A 13,844-nucleotide genomic window follows, 5' to 3' on the forward strand; every position below is an offset into this window, starting at 1 on the left:
GTGAGTTGGTGTGAATCCTGTGCCGGCGACGGGAAACTGGGTGACATCGATAAAAGCAGCGAGAGTTGAGAAGGCTGATTTGGGGTCTCTCTCTCTCTCTCTCTCGGCAGGACAATGTTCAAGGCAGCGGAGCTAAGGGTACATATCACCTCCCATTTATAAAATCGTCCACTACAAGCACTGGGCGTGACGTCCAGACCTCTCGTGGATGTCAGGGGTGTTCAAGGCACTTCCACAAACATGTTGGTAGTGTTCGCGTACCTTGACCGGCTCTCCTGGCTCCGCTCCCTCATTCGTGCTGTGCAGATGTTGCTGTGACTTACCTGGCGGCCGCATCATGTTGCCGCGGTGACGGGCGACAAAAGGGAGTCTGCGAGAGATTGTGAAGTCGTGACAACCAACTGGAAGCAATAAACGTGGAAGGAACAATTCAGATGAAACATAAAAATAAAATACGGAAAGCAACAAATATAAGAAATGAATATTCCACTAAAAATTAAGCAGATATAGCGACGGTAAATAACCATAACAATGGACTACATATTAATGAAACATGCTGCTTTGATTCAAGTGTTGAGAAGAGAAAAGCAGTAATGAAGTGAGGTAAAGAGAAGACTTACATGCAACTTGAAATTGAAAACTTTAAAACCACAATCACCGAAGCAAGAGAGGAACTAATTTCAGGGAGTAAAACTAACCTTAGAACACAATATCGGCGTGGCAGGAACAGACACGGGAGGGTAAATAAATAACCTTTATTGTCGAGCACTTCATACATGGACACAAAACATAGTATCATGTCGACTGTAAAAATAGACGCCATTTGTGTTACATATAAAGACTCTTATCACAGCTACATATACATTACACGTAACTCGACTAATAAATATCCGATATTTACATTATGGCGGACACTAACAACTGAAATGATGATCGTAGAGGAGTGAGGGAAGGGTGGACTGGCGGGAAGGGATGCAGGTGAGCAGGCCAAGGGATGAGAGGGAGATAACGAGGCGGCAGGAGGGAAAGCGGGAGAGCAACTATCTGCACAAATTTACCCATTTGTGTTGTGTTGGCAGTCACGAGGATCGTAATGCTGGGCAACGAGGCGGGGAGGGAACAAAGGGAGGCAAGGAGAGGATAGGAGGGAAAAGGGGGGGTGTGGGGAAGGAAGGGAGGAGGAGTAACTGTTTGTCGGCTCTTCAGCAACAAGACGGAGAGGGACGGGTAGAAGTCAGGAAGGGAGAGAGGGGTAGGGGAGGAAGGGAGGGACGGAAGGACTAGGAGGGAGGGGAATGAGAGTGAGGAGCGACGCCTTGTCAGGGCTGGGAGGGAGAGCAGGAGGGGTGGGGCGGAGGAGAGGCTGCTTGTCGGAGGGAAGGGAGGGAAGGACTGTGAAGGAGGGAGGGTGATGGAAAGGGGGTGGGTGGAGAGTCGTTTCTGCAGTAAAACGTATTCACCTCTCTCGATCATTCGCGGCACGGCCTCACCAGGCTAATACACATGGCACAGATTATAAATAATGGAACGAATAAAATTTAGATATAAATACATTCTCCTGCATCACCGCCACCGTGAGGGCATTGTCAGTCCAGAGATATTGAAAAAAAAAAAAGTTTAAAACTAAATATTCAAGCAATGCCGCGTTGTGTAAAATAATAGGACGAAGGAATAATAAACGAGTACTTCTGTATTTCAAAGCTATTTTCTAACCAGTAAATGCAGTGGACAAATGCTTCCTGTGTTCCGAACGTGTATGAATCAAGGACGCACACAGACAATAAAAAAATGTCAATAACTTTAATAAGTGTATATTTCATTATTCTGCTAACTCATCGACTGGCCATTAACAAGGGATGGATTGTAGCGGGTCATTACAAAAAGTTCGGAACAGCTGCTGGTGGTTCGTCAGGCAGAGGGGAACACAAAACTGTCGGAGGGAGCAGCCGGGCCTGACGCAGCCACGGCTCGGGAGCTCAGTCAGCTCAATGCAAGGCGCTCAGCTGTGAACATTGATTGACTGATTGACTGACCAATAAATAAAATGGCTACTGACTGGTACTTTAGGGTTGATCTATGGCGATAAATATTTGACCTGAATACCCTAGTCTCGTTGGTAAACTGATTAATGTTTTTGGTCACTGAACCACTAATTCGCTCAAACCGCGGTTCGAACCCTGAGTGTAGCTACTCATCGCACCTTTCCATTGATGCCTCTGAAGACACATAGAAGAAATACCTAGTATGAAAATGATGACGCATTCTTACACCCAAAACATCCTGGATAAATAACAGCACTACCAAACATAGACAGAGGCCTTGGAGACGGAGGTGAACATTGCGGCTGCGCTTATTAATGAGCCCAAAGTACGTATCCAGATTTTTACATAACTCACCGACTGTCACGTGAGAACCAAAAGGATGTGTTTACTGCAAATCGAAAAGAGAGTGAGTGAGGGAGAGAAAGAAGTAGTGAGAGACGGAGGGAGATAGAAGACGTGAAGGTAGTGAGGGTGTAAGTGTGGTCAGGACTTGGGGTTCGAGGGTAAACATGGCCTGAGCTGAGCCGGGTTACTGCATATCGGGAAGAAATGGAGGATGGTGAGTTGAAGGGATGGCGGTGCTGGAGAAGAGGTGTCAACCACCCCCGGGATCATAGGGGTGAAGGGTTGAGCAAAGCTGGGTTGTTGCACGTCGGGAAGGAGGAAGGGAAGGTTAAAGGAATGGAGGTAGTGGAGGTATATACAAGGATAAGAGGTCTCGGGATCAAACGGGTGAACATGGACTGAGCTGAGGTGGGCTGAGGCGCTGAGCTGCTGGCGGGCGGGGGCGTTAGAGGGCGTTTTCCGCAACGCGCTAGAGTGGGAGAGAGATAGAGAAAATGTATTAATGAGCTGGGCAATGATCACTTCCTTATAGCTAGATTAAGGATTTAAATTACAATACACTTTGGTACCCCTTTAGGCGGTCAGGTACACAGACACAGGTACACAGGTACACAGACACAGAGATGAATCTCCAGAAAGGGCGTAAAAAAAGTAATGACTGGAAAGAATAAGAAATAGAGATAGGAAGACGGTGAGTGAATGTGAGAAATGGGAAAGCTAAAGATCTGAGAGCCCACCATTTTCCTTCCTCAGTCTCTCAGACACACAACCAAGACGTGGACCGACACGCTGGAGTACGCAGAGCACACAGCCAGCGAGGGAATTACGCATCAGAAGCTCCTCTCCGGAGCCGAGAGAAAAATATTTATGCCGCCCACTCCCAGAAGGCGACGCGACAAACCTTTCAACGCAAAACTTAAAAGAAATACTTGTGGTCGAGGACCAGACGACAACAATTACACCAACACACAGGCACACTCACAACGAGGGATTCGGTGTGTACGAAGATGTGTGTGTGTGTGTGTGTGTGTGTGTGTGTGTGTGTGTGTGTGTGTGTAATAATAATAATAATAATAAACGGTTTATTAAGGGGAAGAATTGCAGCCCTAGAGCTGAAAATTTATAAATATTGCATGGGCAAAATACATGTAAACAATGTGATGCGTGATGATGATAATGATTATAATAGTAATAATGATAGTAATAATAATAACAGTAATAGCAATAACAATAAAAATAATCATTATTATCATCATCATCATCATCATCATCATAATAATAATAATAATAACAAAAATAATATTATTTACATATTCTATTATTAAGGGGTTTACATGTTGTTGATCATCCTGACCATTGCGGGCACGGCGCTGTTTTTGTAGCGGTCCGTCCCTGCCCGTATTGGAGCCAGTCTGTTTGCGTGCCTCACTGACTAACGGGGATGGGAGCCTGCAGGCGGGAGTAGGTTCCGGTGTCTGGGGTGGTTGAGTAGACCGCTCGCACAACGCTGCAGCAGAGTCGAGTGTCGCTCTTGGAGGGTGGTGAGGGTGGCGGAATCGAGGGCGTCTTGATATATGGTGTAGCTGGGGCCCAGGATGATCTTGCAAGCCCGTTTTTTTAACCTGCTCCAGTTGGCGACGTTATGTGAGGTTGAGGGAGGAGGACCACGCTGGAGACACATACGCGAGCTTAGGGAGTATGAATGTGGTGTACACACTCGCCAGCTCACGCCCGGGAGTCCCCAGCGTCTTGAGCCGCCGCAGGAGGTAAAGTTTGTAGGTGGCGGATCTGATGACTTGAGTGCTGTGGTCCTTCCATGTAAGCTTATTGTCGAATGTGACCCCAAGTAGCTTTGTTGACTTGACTACCTGAAGGGGAGTGTCGTTTATGAAGACTACAGGAGGGGTAACGAGGGCTGAGGAGGTGTTGATGTGCATGACTGGTTTTGATGTCGTTGATGGTGACGTTGTTATATGTGGCCCATGATTGTTAGCGGTGTAGCAGGTCTTGGAGTTGACTGTAGTCAGGGTTGTCGTTGTTAATGGTGACTCCTAGTGTGGTAATGTCTAAATACTTCCAGCGGTTGGGGGTGTGGGTCAGCGCGCTATTGATCAGGATCAGGAAGAGAAGCGGTCCGACCTTGGTTCCTTAAGGCACTCCTCAGGTGAGGTGCCGAGGGGGTGAGGCCACTCCCTGATACCTCCCACCTGACTGGGTTGGGAGAGGAAGTCGGTCAGCCAGGACGCTAAGCTGGGGTGAAGGCCGAGGTTAACTGCCTTGTTGATGACAGTGGTGTGGCGGACGAGATCGAAAGCCTTTCTAAAGTCTATGAATGCAAGTGTGTGTGTGTGTGTGTGTGTGTGTGTGTGTGTGTGTGTGTGTGTGTGTGTGTGTGTGTGTGTGTGTGTGTGTGTGTGTAAGAGGGGGGGAAAGGGATGATGGTGCGTGGGTGGCACAGGATAAGAGGTAGAGGGGGGATGTTAAGGGAAAGAGCGGAGCAGATGGGGTATTGCGGAGCAGGTGGCCAAGCAGTGCCTCCTCCTCCGCCCTCCATACACTGAAAGCCACAAAATCCTCGCTGGATTATAGCAGATTTGCATTGTTGCAAACTGATGACCCCGGCTGTGTACTACTACTACTACTACTACTACATCAAACCTGACAGGCATCATCAGTACCACCATGGCCACACTATACCTCACCACAAAAGAGTAGGGTTCGTCGATATGTTATGATCACCCCTTTGTGCCCCACCCCCACCACCACCGCGACCACCACCACCACCATCACCACCACTACGACCACCACCAACACCACCACCATCTCTCCCACCACGACCACCACCGCCAACAACAACTACCCCACCACAATCACCACCACGTCAATCAAGGAACATCTGTATGAACGTGACCCCTTATGCCAATATTACCTAGCGACCACCACGTCTGGTCGTGTGTGTGTGTGTGTGTGTGTGTGTGTGTGTGTGTGTGTGTGTACGCACGTCTAATTGTGTGTATGTGTGTTGGAACTGTGTGTGTGGGAGGGGGGAGGGATATGTAAGTGTACTCAGGAGGGAAGTGAACACTGGTGTTTTTGCGGGCTGCAGAACTGTTGGATTTCTTTTTCTTTATCCTTCTTTTATTTGCCGTCATATAGCGTCGGAGTAAGAAACGCACGTGAATGGGGAATGAAAAATGAATGATGGACGAACAAAGATGTTGCGTAACTGAAACAAATGATGATATTCTAAAACAGACGAGGGTGATGATGGTGATGGGTGGCGATGAACACAGTGACACAGCTGTAGATACTTCTTTCCCTCACCCTCCTAATCCACCGTCTCTCCTTTTCCTCATTCTGTTCTTTCCTCTGATGACCACCACCTTTGCCACCACTGGCTCCTCCTCTTCCTCACCTTTTACCTCTTCCTCGCCATCGTCCTCGTCCTTGTCCTTAACTACCACAAACACTCCCACCACCACTCTCACGCGCTCGGAGATTGGTTGAGAATGATCGTGATTGGTTCCCGGTACACTGTAAATATTGCAAAGTATAGAAAGGATATAACTCGGGGACTAAGGTTTAATTTAGAGTTGAAATACCCTTAACCTCACCTCTAGCCCATTTAGCCCAGAGGCGAGGAATTTAAACTAGTCTAACATATGCCATAACCACCATCATCACAACCACAGCCACCACCCATCACAACAACTACCACCACCATCAACATCCTGGTGGTGATGGTGGTGGTGGTGGTTGTGGTATTGGTGGTGTAGGTGATGATGATGATGATGATAATGATAATGATGATGAAGATGATGATGATGTTGATGATGGTGGTGGTGATGGTGGTGGTGGTTGTGATGATGATGATGATGATGATGATGATGATGATGATGGTGGTGATGATGATAGTGGTGATGGTAGTGGTGATGCTGGTGGTGGTGGTGACGGTGGTGGTGGTGAAATATAATGATCTCAAATACCATTTCCCAGAGTATCCCTTGCCTTGAATAGACCCCTGGGTAAGGGGTGTATTCAAGGGTAAGGTAAGGGTAAGGGTATTGGAAGATCAGATTATACCCTTGGCAAGGGAATGCTGGAACAGGTAAATAAGAGTTATTTTATACCCCCATAGAGTACACCATTTTGGACACTTGAAATAACCTTTTTTAGATCCGTTGTATACCTTTTGCTTTTTACAGTGTAGAGGAAAGGGAAGGGGAGAGGGTTGGCTCGTTGCTGCTTCCACTTCCTTTCCACCCCCTCACCACACTCTCCCATTCCATTCCCTTCACTATTCTTCCTTTTTTGCCACCTGTCTTTCCCCCCTTTCATCCACCACGCCACTATACAATCAGCCATGAATTAAAGGACATTTAAACGGGGCCTTTCATATATATATATATATATATATATATATATATATATATATATATATATATATATATATATATATATATATATATATATATATGAGTCGACAGAGTGACGGCACCGCGTTCAGGAGGACGCGAGTTCAGTCCTCGCCCGGTGCCACCAAGCTGGGATTTTTCAGCCGCCGCCGAGTGGCTTAAAACTACCCACATGCTGTCCAGAAGACCACCTATTAATCCGGACTCTAGATTCTAGGAATAAAGATGAGCTCCGGGAGGGCAGCATGAACCAATGCAAGATGGCGCCTGCTGCGCCCGTTCTCGCCTGCGCCAGAATGGGCTGGGCCGACCATCAGGCCCCACCGGGAAGAAGCCTACCGGCGCAATAGGCCGCGACGTAAAAAATAAATAAATAAATACATAAATTACAAAAAAAATATATATATATATATATATATATATATATATATATATATATATAAATATTTTTTTTTTTTTTTTTCTGCTTCTACGCCTATTGCGCCGGTAGGCTTGCTTGAGGGGCCTGGATGGTAGTCGGCCCCAGGCCGTCATGGCGCAGGCAAGTGTTTATAGTAGCGCCATCTTCTCTTGGCTCTTGCTGCCCCCCCGAAGCTCGTTCTTGATTAACTTGGACGGTTTCCTCAAGAGTCCGGGTAGTTTTAAACCACTCGGCGGTGACTGAGAAATCCGAGGTGGTAGCGTGGGGATTCGAACTCGCGTAGTCCATCACGCGGTGAATGTGGGCCCAGCACGCTACCATTTAACCACCGCCTACCAAATGTATATATATATATATATATATATATATATATATATATATATATATATATAGATATATATATATATATATATATATATATATATATATATATATATATATACTACGCCTCCCTAGTCTAGTGGTCAGCGTCGCTGGCTTCTACTGCACGGGCCTGGGTTCGAATCCTGGCCCGGGCAGTCGGCGTGCAGCTCCTCCATCTGTTCATCCTCCCTTTCGAGCTGGTCGATGACTGGGTATCTGGGGAAACATGGGGAAGGTAAACTGTGGTAACCAGGATGCCACACTGGCCCTGTGTCCTGGGGTAATGGGCTCCCCCACCACAGGCTCAAGGCCAATGTTGAAATGAACACTGAGGCCACGTGTTGCTATATATATATATATATATATATATATATATATATATATATATATATATATATATATATATATATATATATATATATATATATATATATATATATATATATATATATATATATATATATATATATATATATATATATATATATATATATATATATATATATATATATATATATATATATATATATATATATATATATATATATATATATATATATATATATATATATATATATATATATATATATATATATATATATATATATATATATATATATATATATATATATATATATATATATATATATATATATATATATATATATATATATATATATATATATATATATATATATATATATATATATATATATATATATATATATATATATCATATCATATCGTTAAAGTTTGGAATCCTCTACCCTGTGATGTCGTTGATAGTACAACAGTTACGGCCTTCATAAATATATTAGACAAGTATTTTGAATCCAACCAACAACTAAGATATTACTCATTGTCGTAATAACGTTAAGTTCCATCAAATACTTGTGCTCTTGTCCGTTTTTATCGCCTGGTTAGTGGTATCAGTTATGATAGTTCTTTCCTCTTTCCTGCATAATTTCCATGCAGTTTTTCCAGGCTGCGTAGAAAATTTTTCTTTCCTGCCAGCTTTGGCTGGAGGAATGGGGTGTGGGAACGAGCCTTCGATTTTGCTGTCCTTCATCTTCCACCTTTGATTAGATCGTTAATGTAGCCTGTCACAAACAGCCTGGTAAGGACCATCAGGTCAGCTGTTGTTTGTTCTTTCTTTGTGTTGCTTTGTTCCCACTCTTTCGTTCTGACCTTTTCTCTATACTTCACCAGCACCACTCTCTTACTCCCTCTCTCATTTTGTTTACTCCCTACCTTTCATACTCTTCTCCTTTACATTAACTTTCTTACTAGTCCATTTGTCTCTTTCATTCCAACATTCTCTTTTTACTTTATCCCACCACCACACCCTCCACAATCACCTTCTCTCTCTCTCTCTCTCTCTCTCTCTCTTACTCCTTTACATTATCGTTCAAATTCCTCTTTTTGCTTAATTTAATTTAAAACTGAAACTTGATACTCTGCTCCTTCACTTCCACTTTTTCTTTTTATTGTATTCCCTTCATTTCCTATTTACCTTTCAGTTTACTCTCTCTTTCATATTTTCGTTCTTACCCCTTCGCTTTCATTCATAGATTTATTTTTATAATAATTACTGTTCATACTTCCTCCTGTCATGCCTTTTCTGTATCTTGGATTTTATACATTTTTTTTCGATTCACGTTTCATGAATGCCTCATTTTTAGTTACTCTACGTCCTCTTCCCCCTCCTTCCTCCCCTCCTTCGATTTCCTTCCCCTCCTCCCTCTTGCTTCTGATTTATTCCTGGCCAAAGGAAGTCCGTTATAGGAGCGTCACGAAAGAAGGAAAGAGAAAGGGAGTTAAAGAAGGAAGGTGGTACATGGAGAATGAAAGAATGATAAAGAAGGAACGAGGAAAGGGGAAACGTAGGAAACGGGCGAAGTGATGAACGGAAGAAGAACAGAAGGATGATAAAGAAAGCAGGAGGGAGGGGGAAACGAAGGGATCTGAACCTAAGCTAAAAGAGATAATGAAAAAATAAGCTTCTTGCAATATAAAACGAGCCCCCAAACGCTCCGTCCATCCATTATTCAAGAGGTTCGGTTATGTGAAGCCATCTCGCCGTCCTGAACGAATAAATGATTCCCAGCCTGAAATTACTGGGAGACTTCGGCACAGCGTACGATATAAAAGCGGGAGACTTGCCCGTCCCTCCACCTTGTCTCTTCCACTTGCCTGCCTGTCTGTCTACCTGCTGTTGACATTTGCACATCTCCGCATACATGATGCCAGTTTGTTTACATACAAATTAACACACACACACAGAGAGAGAGAGAGAGAGAGAGAGAGAGAGAGAGAGAGAGAGAGAGAGAGAGAGAGAGAGAGAGAGAGAGAGAGAGAGAGAGAGAGAGAGAGAATTTAAGAATGAGTAATCCAATTTAAAAGCATTCATGTGTTCCTCCACTCGACATGGTTTTCTTATGCCCAACATTACAAAGGCATGCGTGCATACCCTCCCTCTTCTCTCTCTCTCTCAACACAATCGCACCTGCATCTTTCTCCTCTACTTCCATCTTTATTCTCCTTCTCCTCCTTCCCCTGCTTGCTGATGACACCAAGGTGGGGCGAAAGGCCCTCACAAAGACCGACTGCGAAATCATTCAGAAAGACCTCAATCACATTATCGAATGGTCGGAAAAATGGCAAATGCCCTTTAATGTTGACAAATGCAAAGTCATGCACATTGGGTCCAGAAATAGTAACCACACATACATCATGAATGGGAGACCTCTGAAAGCGATGCAGGAGGAAAAGGATCTTGGAGTCACTATCAGCAGTGACCTGAAACACGCGAATCACTATAAAAAAGCCTACAACAAAGCCAACACTATGCTCGGGTTCATATCGAGGAACTTCGAGTGTAAAACGCCAGACGTGATGCTATCCTTGTATGATTCCATGGTGAGACCGCACCTCGAGTATGCAGGACAGTTCTGGTCTCCTAATTACAGAAAGGGCATCGATTTACTGGAAAGGATTCAACGACGCGCCACGAAGATGATACCACCTTAAGGGCTCAACCGTACGAGGAACGACTCAAGCGACTTAATCTCTTTACATTGGAGAAAAGACGCCTACGAGGGGATATGATTCAAGTCTTCAAGTATCTGAAAAAAATCAATAGCGTCGATTACTCCATATTATTTGAACTGCAAACCAACCTAAGAACTAGAAATAACGGTTTACCCATTCAGTCTAGTCGATGTAACACAGACATCGGAAGGAGTTTCTTTTCGAACCGAGTCATCCGTCACTGGAACAATCTTCCTTCAGAAGTAGTAAATGCGAATACTATCAACTCCTTCATATATAGAATCGACCGTCACTTTGCTGCGTCGGGAGTAAACTGAATATTGAGGTGCTTTCATCTGCTCCTCACTATCGAGGTGCTTTCATCTGCTCCTCAATGTCGAGGTGTTTTCATCTGCTCCCCAGGCCCCAAGTGGCTGTCGAGCAGATTAAATCACCAAAGCGGGCAACCTCGTAATGAGCCAATAGGCTTTCTGTTGCCTGCATTTCCATGTTTCCATGTTTTATATGCTTCCTGCTGTTGTTTCTCCACTTTCTCCTCCAACTCCTGATCTTCCTCTACACTTTCCTTCTCCTCCTCCTTTTTATTACTCTACTTCCTCCTCTTCCAGCCTCCTTCAGTGCCTACAAACAACTTCCCTCCTCTTCCACATTTTGTTCCTTCCTCGCATGTATTGGGTATTAGGCAAAGTCATCAAAGTCGTTGCGGAGCATCAATTAGCGACATCAAGGTCACTGATCTGGTTTTTACTGATGATGCTGTGCTTCTCGATGAATTGGTCGAGGTCTTGTTGTTGGCTCCCGAAGTGCTGATTGAGGAGGCAAAGCCTCTGGGATTGAAGGCCTCCTTGGCCAAAACCAAGGTCCAGTCGTTTAGAGGATTGTTGGATGACACAGTTCATGCTGATCAAGCATGTGGTGAGGATGTCGAGGTCACCAGTAACTTCACATACCTTAGTAGTGTTGTGCATTACGATGGTGGGTGTCACCAAGAAGTCACTCGATGGATTGGTCTGGCCTACGGTGCTATGGACTCGCTCAATACGAGTTGTCGTTGGCGTTAGGGTTGTCGATACCTATGCAGGAGGACAAAGATTCGAATCTTCAAGTCGCTTGTACTCCCAGTCTTACTGTATGGCTGTGAGATATGGAAACTGAATAGTGACTTGTAGAGGCGTGTCGATGCCTTTGGTAACAAGTGCCTTCGCAAGATCATGGGGTATCGCTGGAACGACTTCGTGTCAAACCAGCGATTACTCCGTGAAACTGATTCGAGGCGTGTTACCAGCTTAGTCAGCGAACGCCAACTCCGGCTATATGGGCACCTGGCACGCCTCCCGGACGTCGATCCTCCTCACAGGGTTGTTTCTGTACGAGACAACCCGATTTGGAGGACCCCAAGGGAACGTCCCCGTAACTCTTGATTAGGCAAGTCAGTCGATCCTGCCGGGAGGTGCTTGGAATGGATAGGGCAGCTGCGTGGGACCTTGCTCGGGATGATCGCCTGGAGTATGGACGGCGAGTGAGTGAAGCGACGCAGCCCCGGGTGTATGCTCCCCATTAGTTAGTTAGTTAGTCACTTCCTCTCCCAAGTCTTCCCACGTTTTTTCTCTTCCTCCTGCACATTCCATCCTATACTACTACTACTCTTCTTCTACTTTCTCATTATTTTTCTCTTGCTTATCTCATTCTACTCCTCTTTCATTATCAGCTTTTTATCCTCTTCCTCCTCCTCCTCTTTTACATTCCTCCTCCCCTGCTTGTCTTCTCTTTCAGCTCCTCTCTTCTTCTTGTTCGGCCATTGTTGAGTTACGGTGTTTCAATTGCTGAGTCACGGCGTTTCAGTTAAGTCACCCTCCCTGCTGGCCCGTGCTAAAGCCTTAACCTCCCTCCTCCTCCCTATGATCTGCCTGGCGGCCTTCCTCTCATACTTCGGCCTCATCCAGCAGTGGGCTCAAGTGACGGAATGAGTGTGCTAAACAACAATACACCTTCAGCAATTTTTTTAGGGTACAGAAAGAAAGAGAAGGCTTAGTTCGAAGAGGCGGAGTGAGTATAGAGGCCGGCGGGGTGACGCACAGACGCACGGTGTGGGCGTGAGAACAAAGAACAAAAACGGCATATTTCTAACCACAGACGTTTGGTGTGTAGGTAGACAGAGGACAAAGACCGGCACATTTCAACCTGCGAGAACCACCTTAACCCTAAATATGGAAATTGAAATAAAATACTTGACAATATTTCAAAAGATATTCATAACACTGACAGCTTTATGGGTGTGGGTAAGACCTAGGTCGGATTATCCCAAACAACCATAACCATGCCTCGGAGTCCCCGCCTGTGGGGGGGGGGACCACAAATTCCCCCAGGGAGGACTCCTCTTTTGGCTGCCGACTTGAGAGATATCTTGATAACTCCTCTTCGTCTAATTTTCATTCTGTGGAACACCATCTCTCCTCCTCAAAACCTCACCTTCTCTTCCTCACCGAAACACAGGTTTATGAGGCTACTGACAGCAATCTCTACTCTCTTCCCTCCCACTATCTCTATCCTAAATTTCAATCCAAAGCTGGATGTTGCGACTACGTGCGAAACATCACTTGTTCTCGTGCCCACGACCTTGACTCTTCAGAATTTTCCACTAGCTGGCTAAGACTTCATTGTCATTCTATTACTAGATACATCTGTGCTGTTTATCTCTCACCTAACTCTTCTAACTATGTAAAGTTCTTTGACTATTTGAACTCTAAAGTGGAGCACATCTTGACTCACCCTTCCTTCGCTGAAATCTCCATTTTGGGATATTTCAATGTTCACCACCAGCTTTGGCTTTCATCCGCTTTCACTGACCAGCTTGGTGAGCAAGCCAAAAACTTTGCTCTCCTCAACGATCTAGAGCAGTTGGTTCAGCACCCTACACGTATTCCCGACCGCCTTGGAGACCGGCCCAACATACAAGACCTCTTCCTTACCTCTAACCCTTCTGCTCACTCTGTCAAACTGTTCTCTTCGTTGGGCTCCTCCGATCACAACCTTATTTATGTATCCTGTCCTATCACGCCTGTACATCCTCTGGGCACACCGAAGAGGCGATGCTTCTGACATTTTGCTTCAGCTCGGTGGGACGACCTGAGGATGTATTTTTCCGATTTCCCGTGGAATCACTACTGCTTCTAGGAGAGAGAACCCTCTCTGTGTGCCCTGGGCATT

The 13,844-nt window shown here is 45.0% G+C and overlaps 1 protein-coding gene across 2 annotated transcripts in view; it reads right to left on the reverse strand.

The window, feature by feature from the left end:
* Positions 1–754: 754 nt before the first annotated feature.
* Positions 755–13,844, reverse strand: part of LOC126992519 (hemicentin-2-like) — a 167,508-nt gene continuing 154,418 nt past the window's right edge. For both annotated transcript variants that reach the window (XM_050851313.1, XM_050851302.1), the window contains exon 15: positions 755–2,856. In XM_050851313.1, coding sequence (XP_050707270.1) covers positions 2,833–2,856 — 24 coding nt within the window. In that variant the 3' untranslated portion in view covers positions 755–2,832. The remainder of the gene's footprint in view (positions 2,857–13,844) is intronic.

Source organism: Eriocheir sinensis, chromosome 7 (assembly GCF_024679095.1).
Source record: "Eriocheir sinensis breed Jianghai 21 chromosome 7, ASM2467909v1, whole genome shotgun sequence".
Taxonomy (NCBI): Eukaryota; Metazoa; Arthropoda; class Malacostraca; order Decapoda; family Varunidae; genus Eriocheir; species Eriocheir sinensis.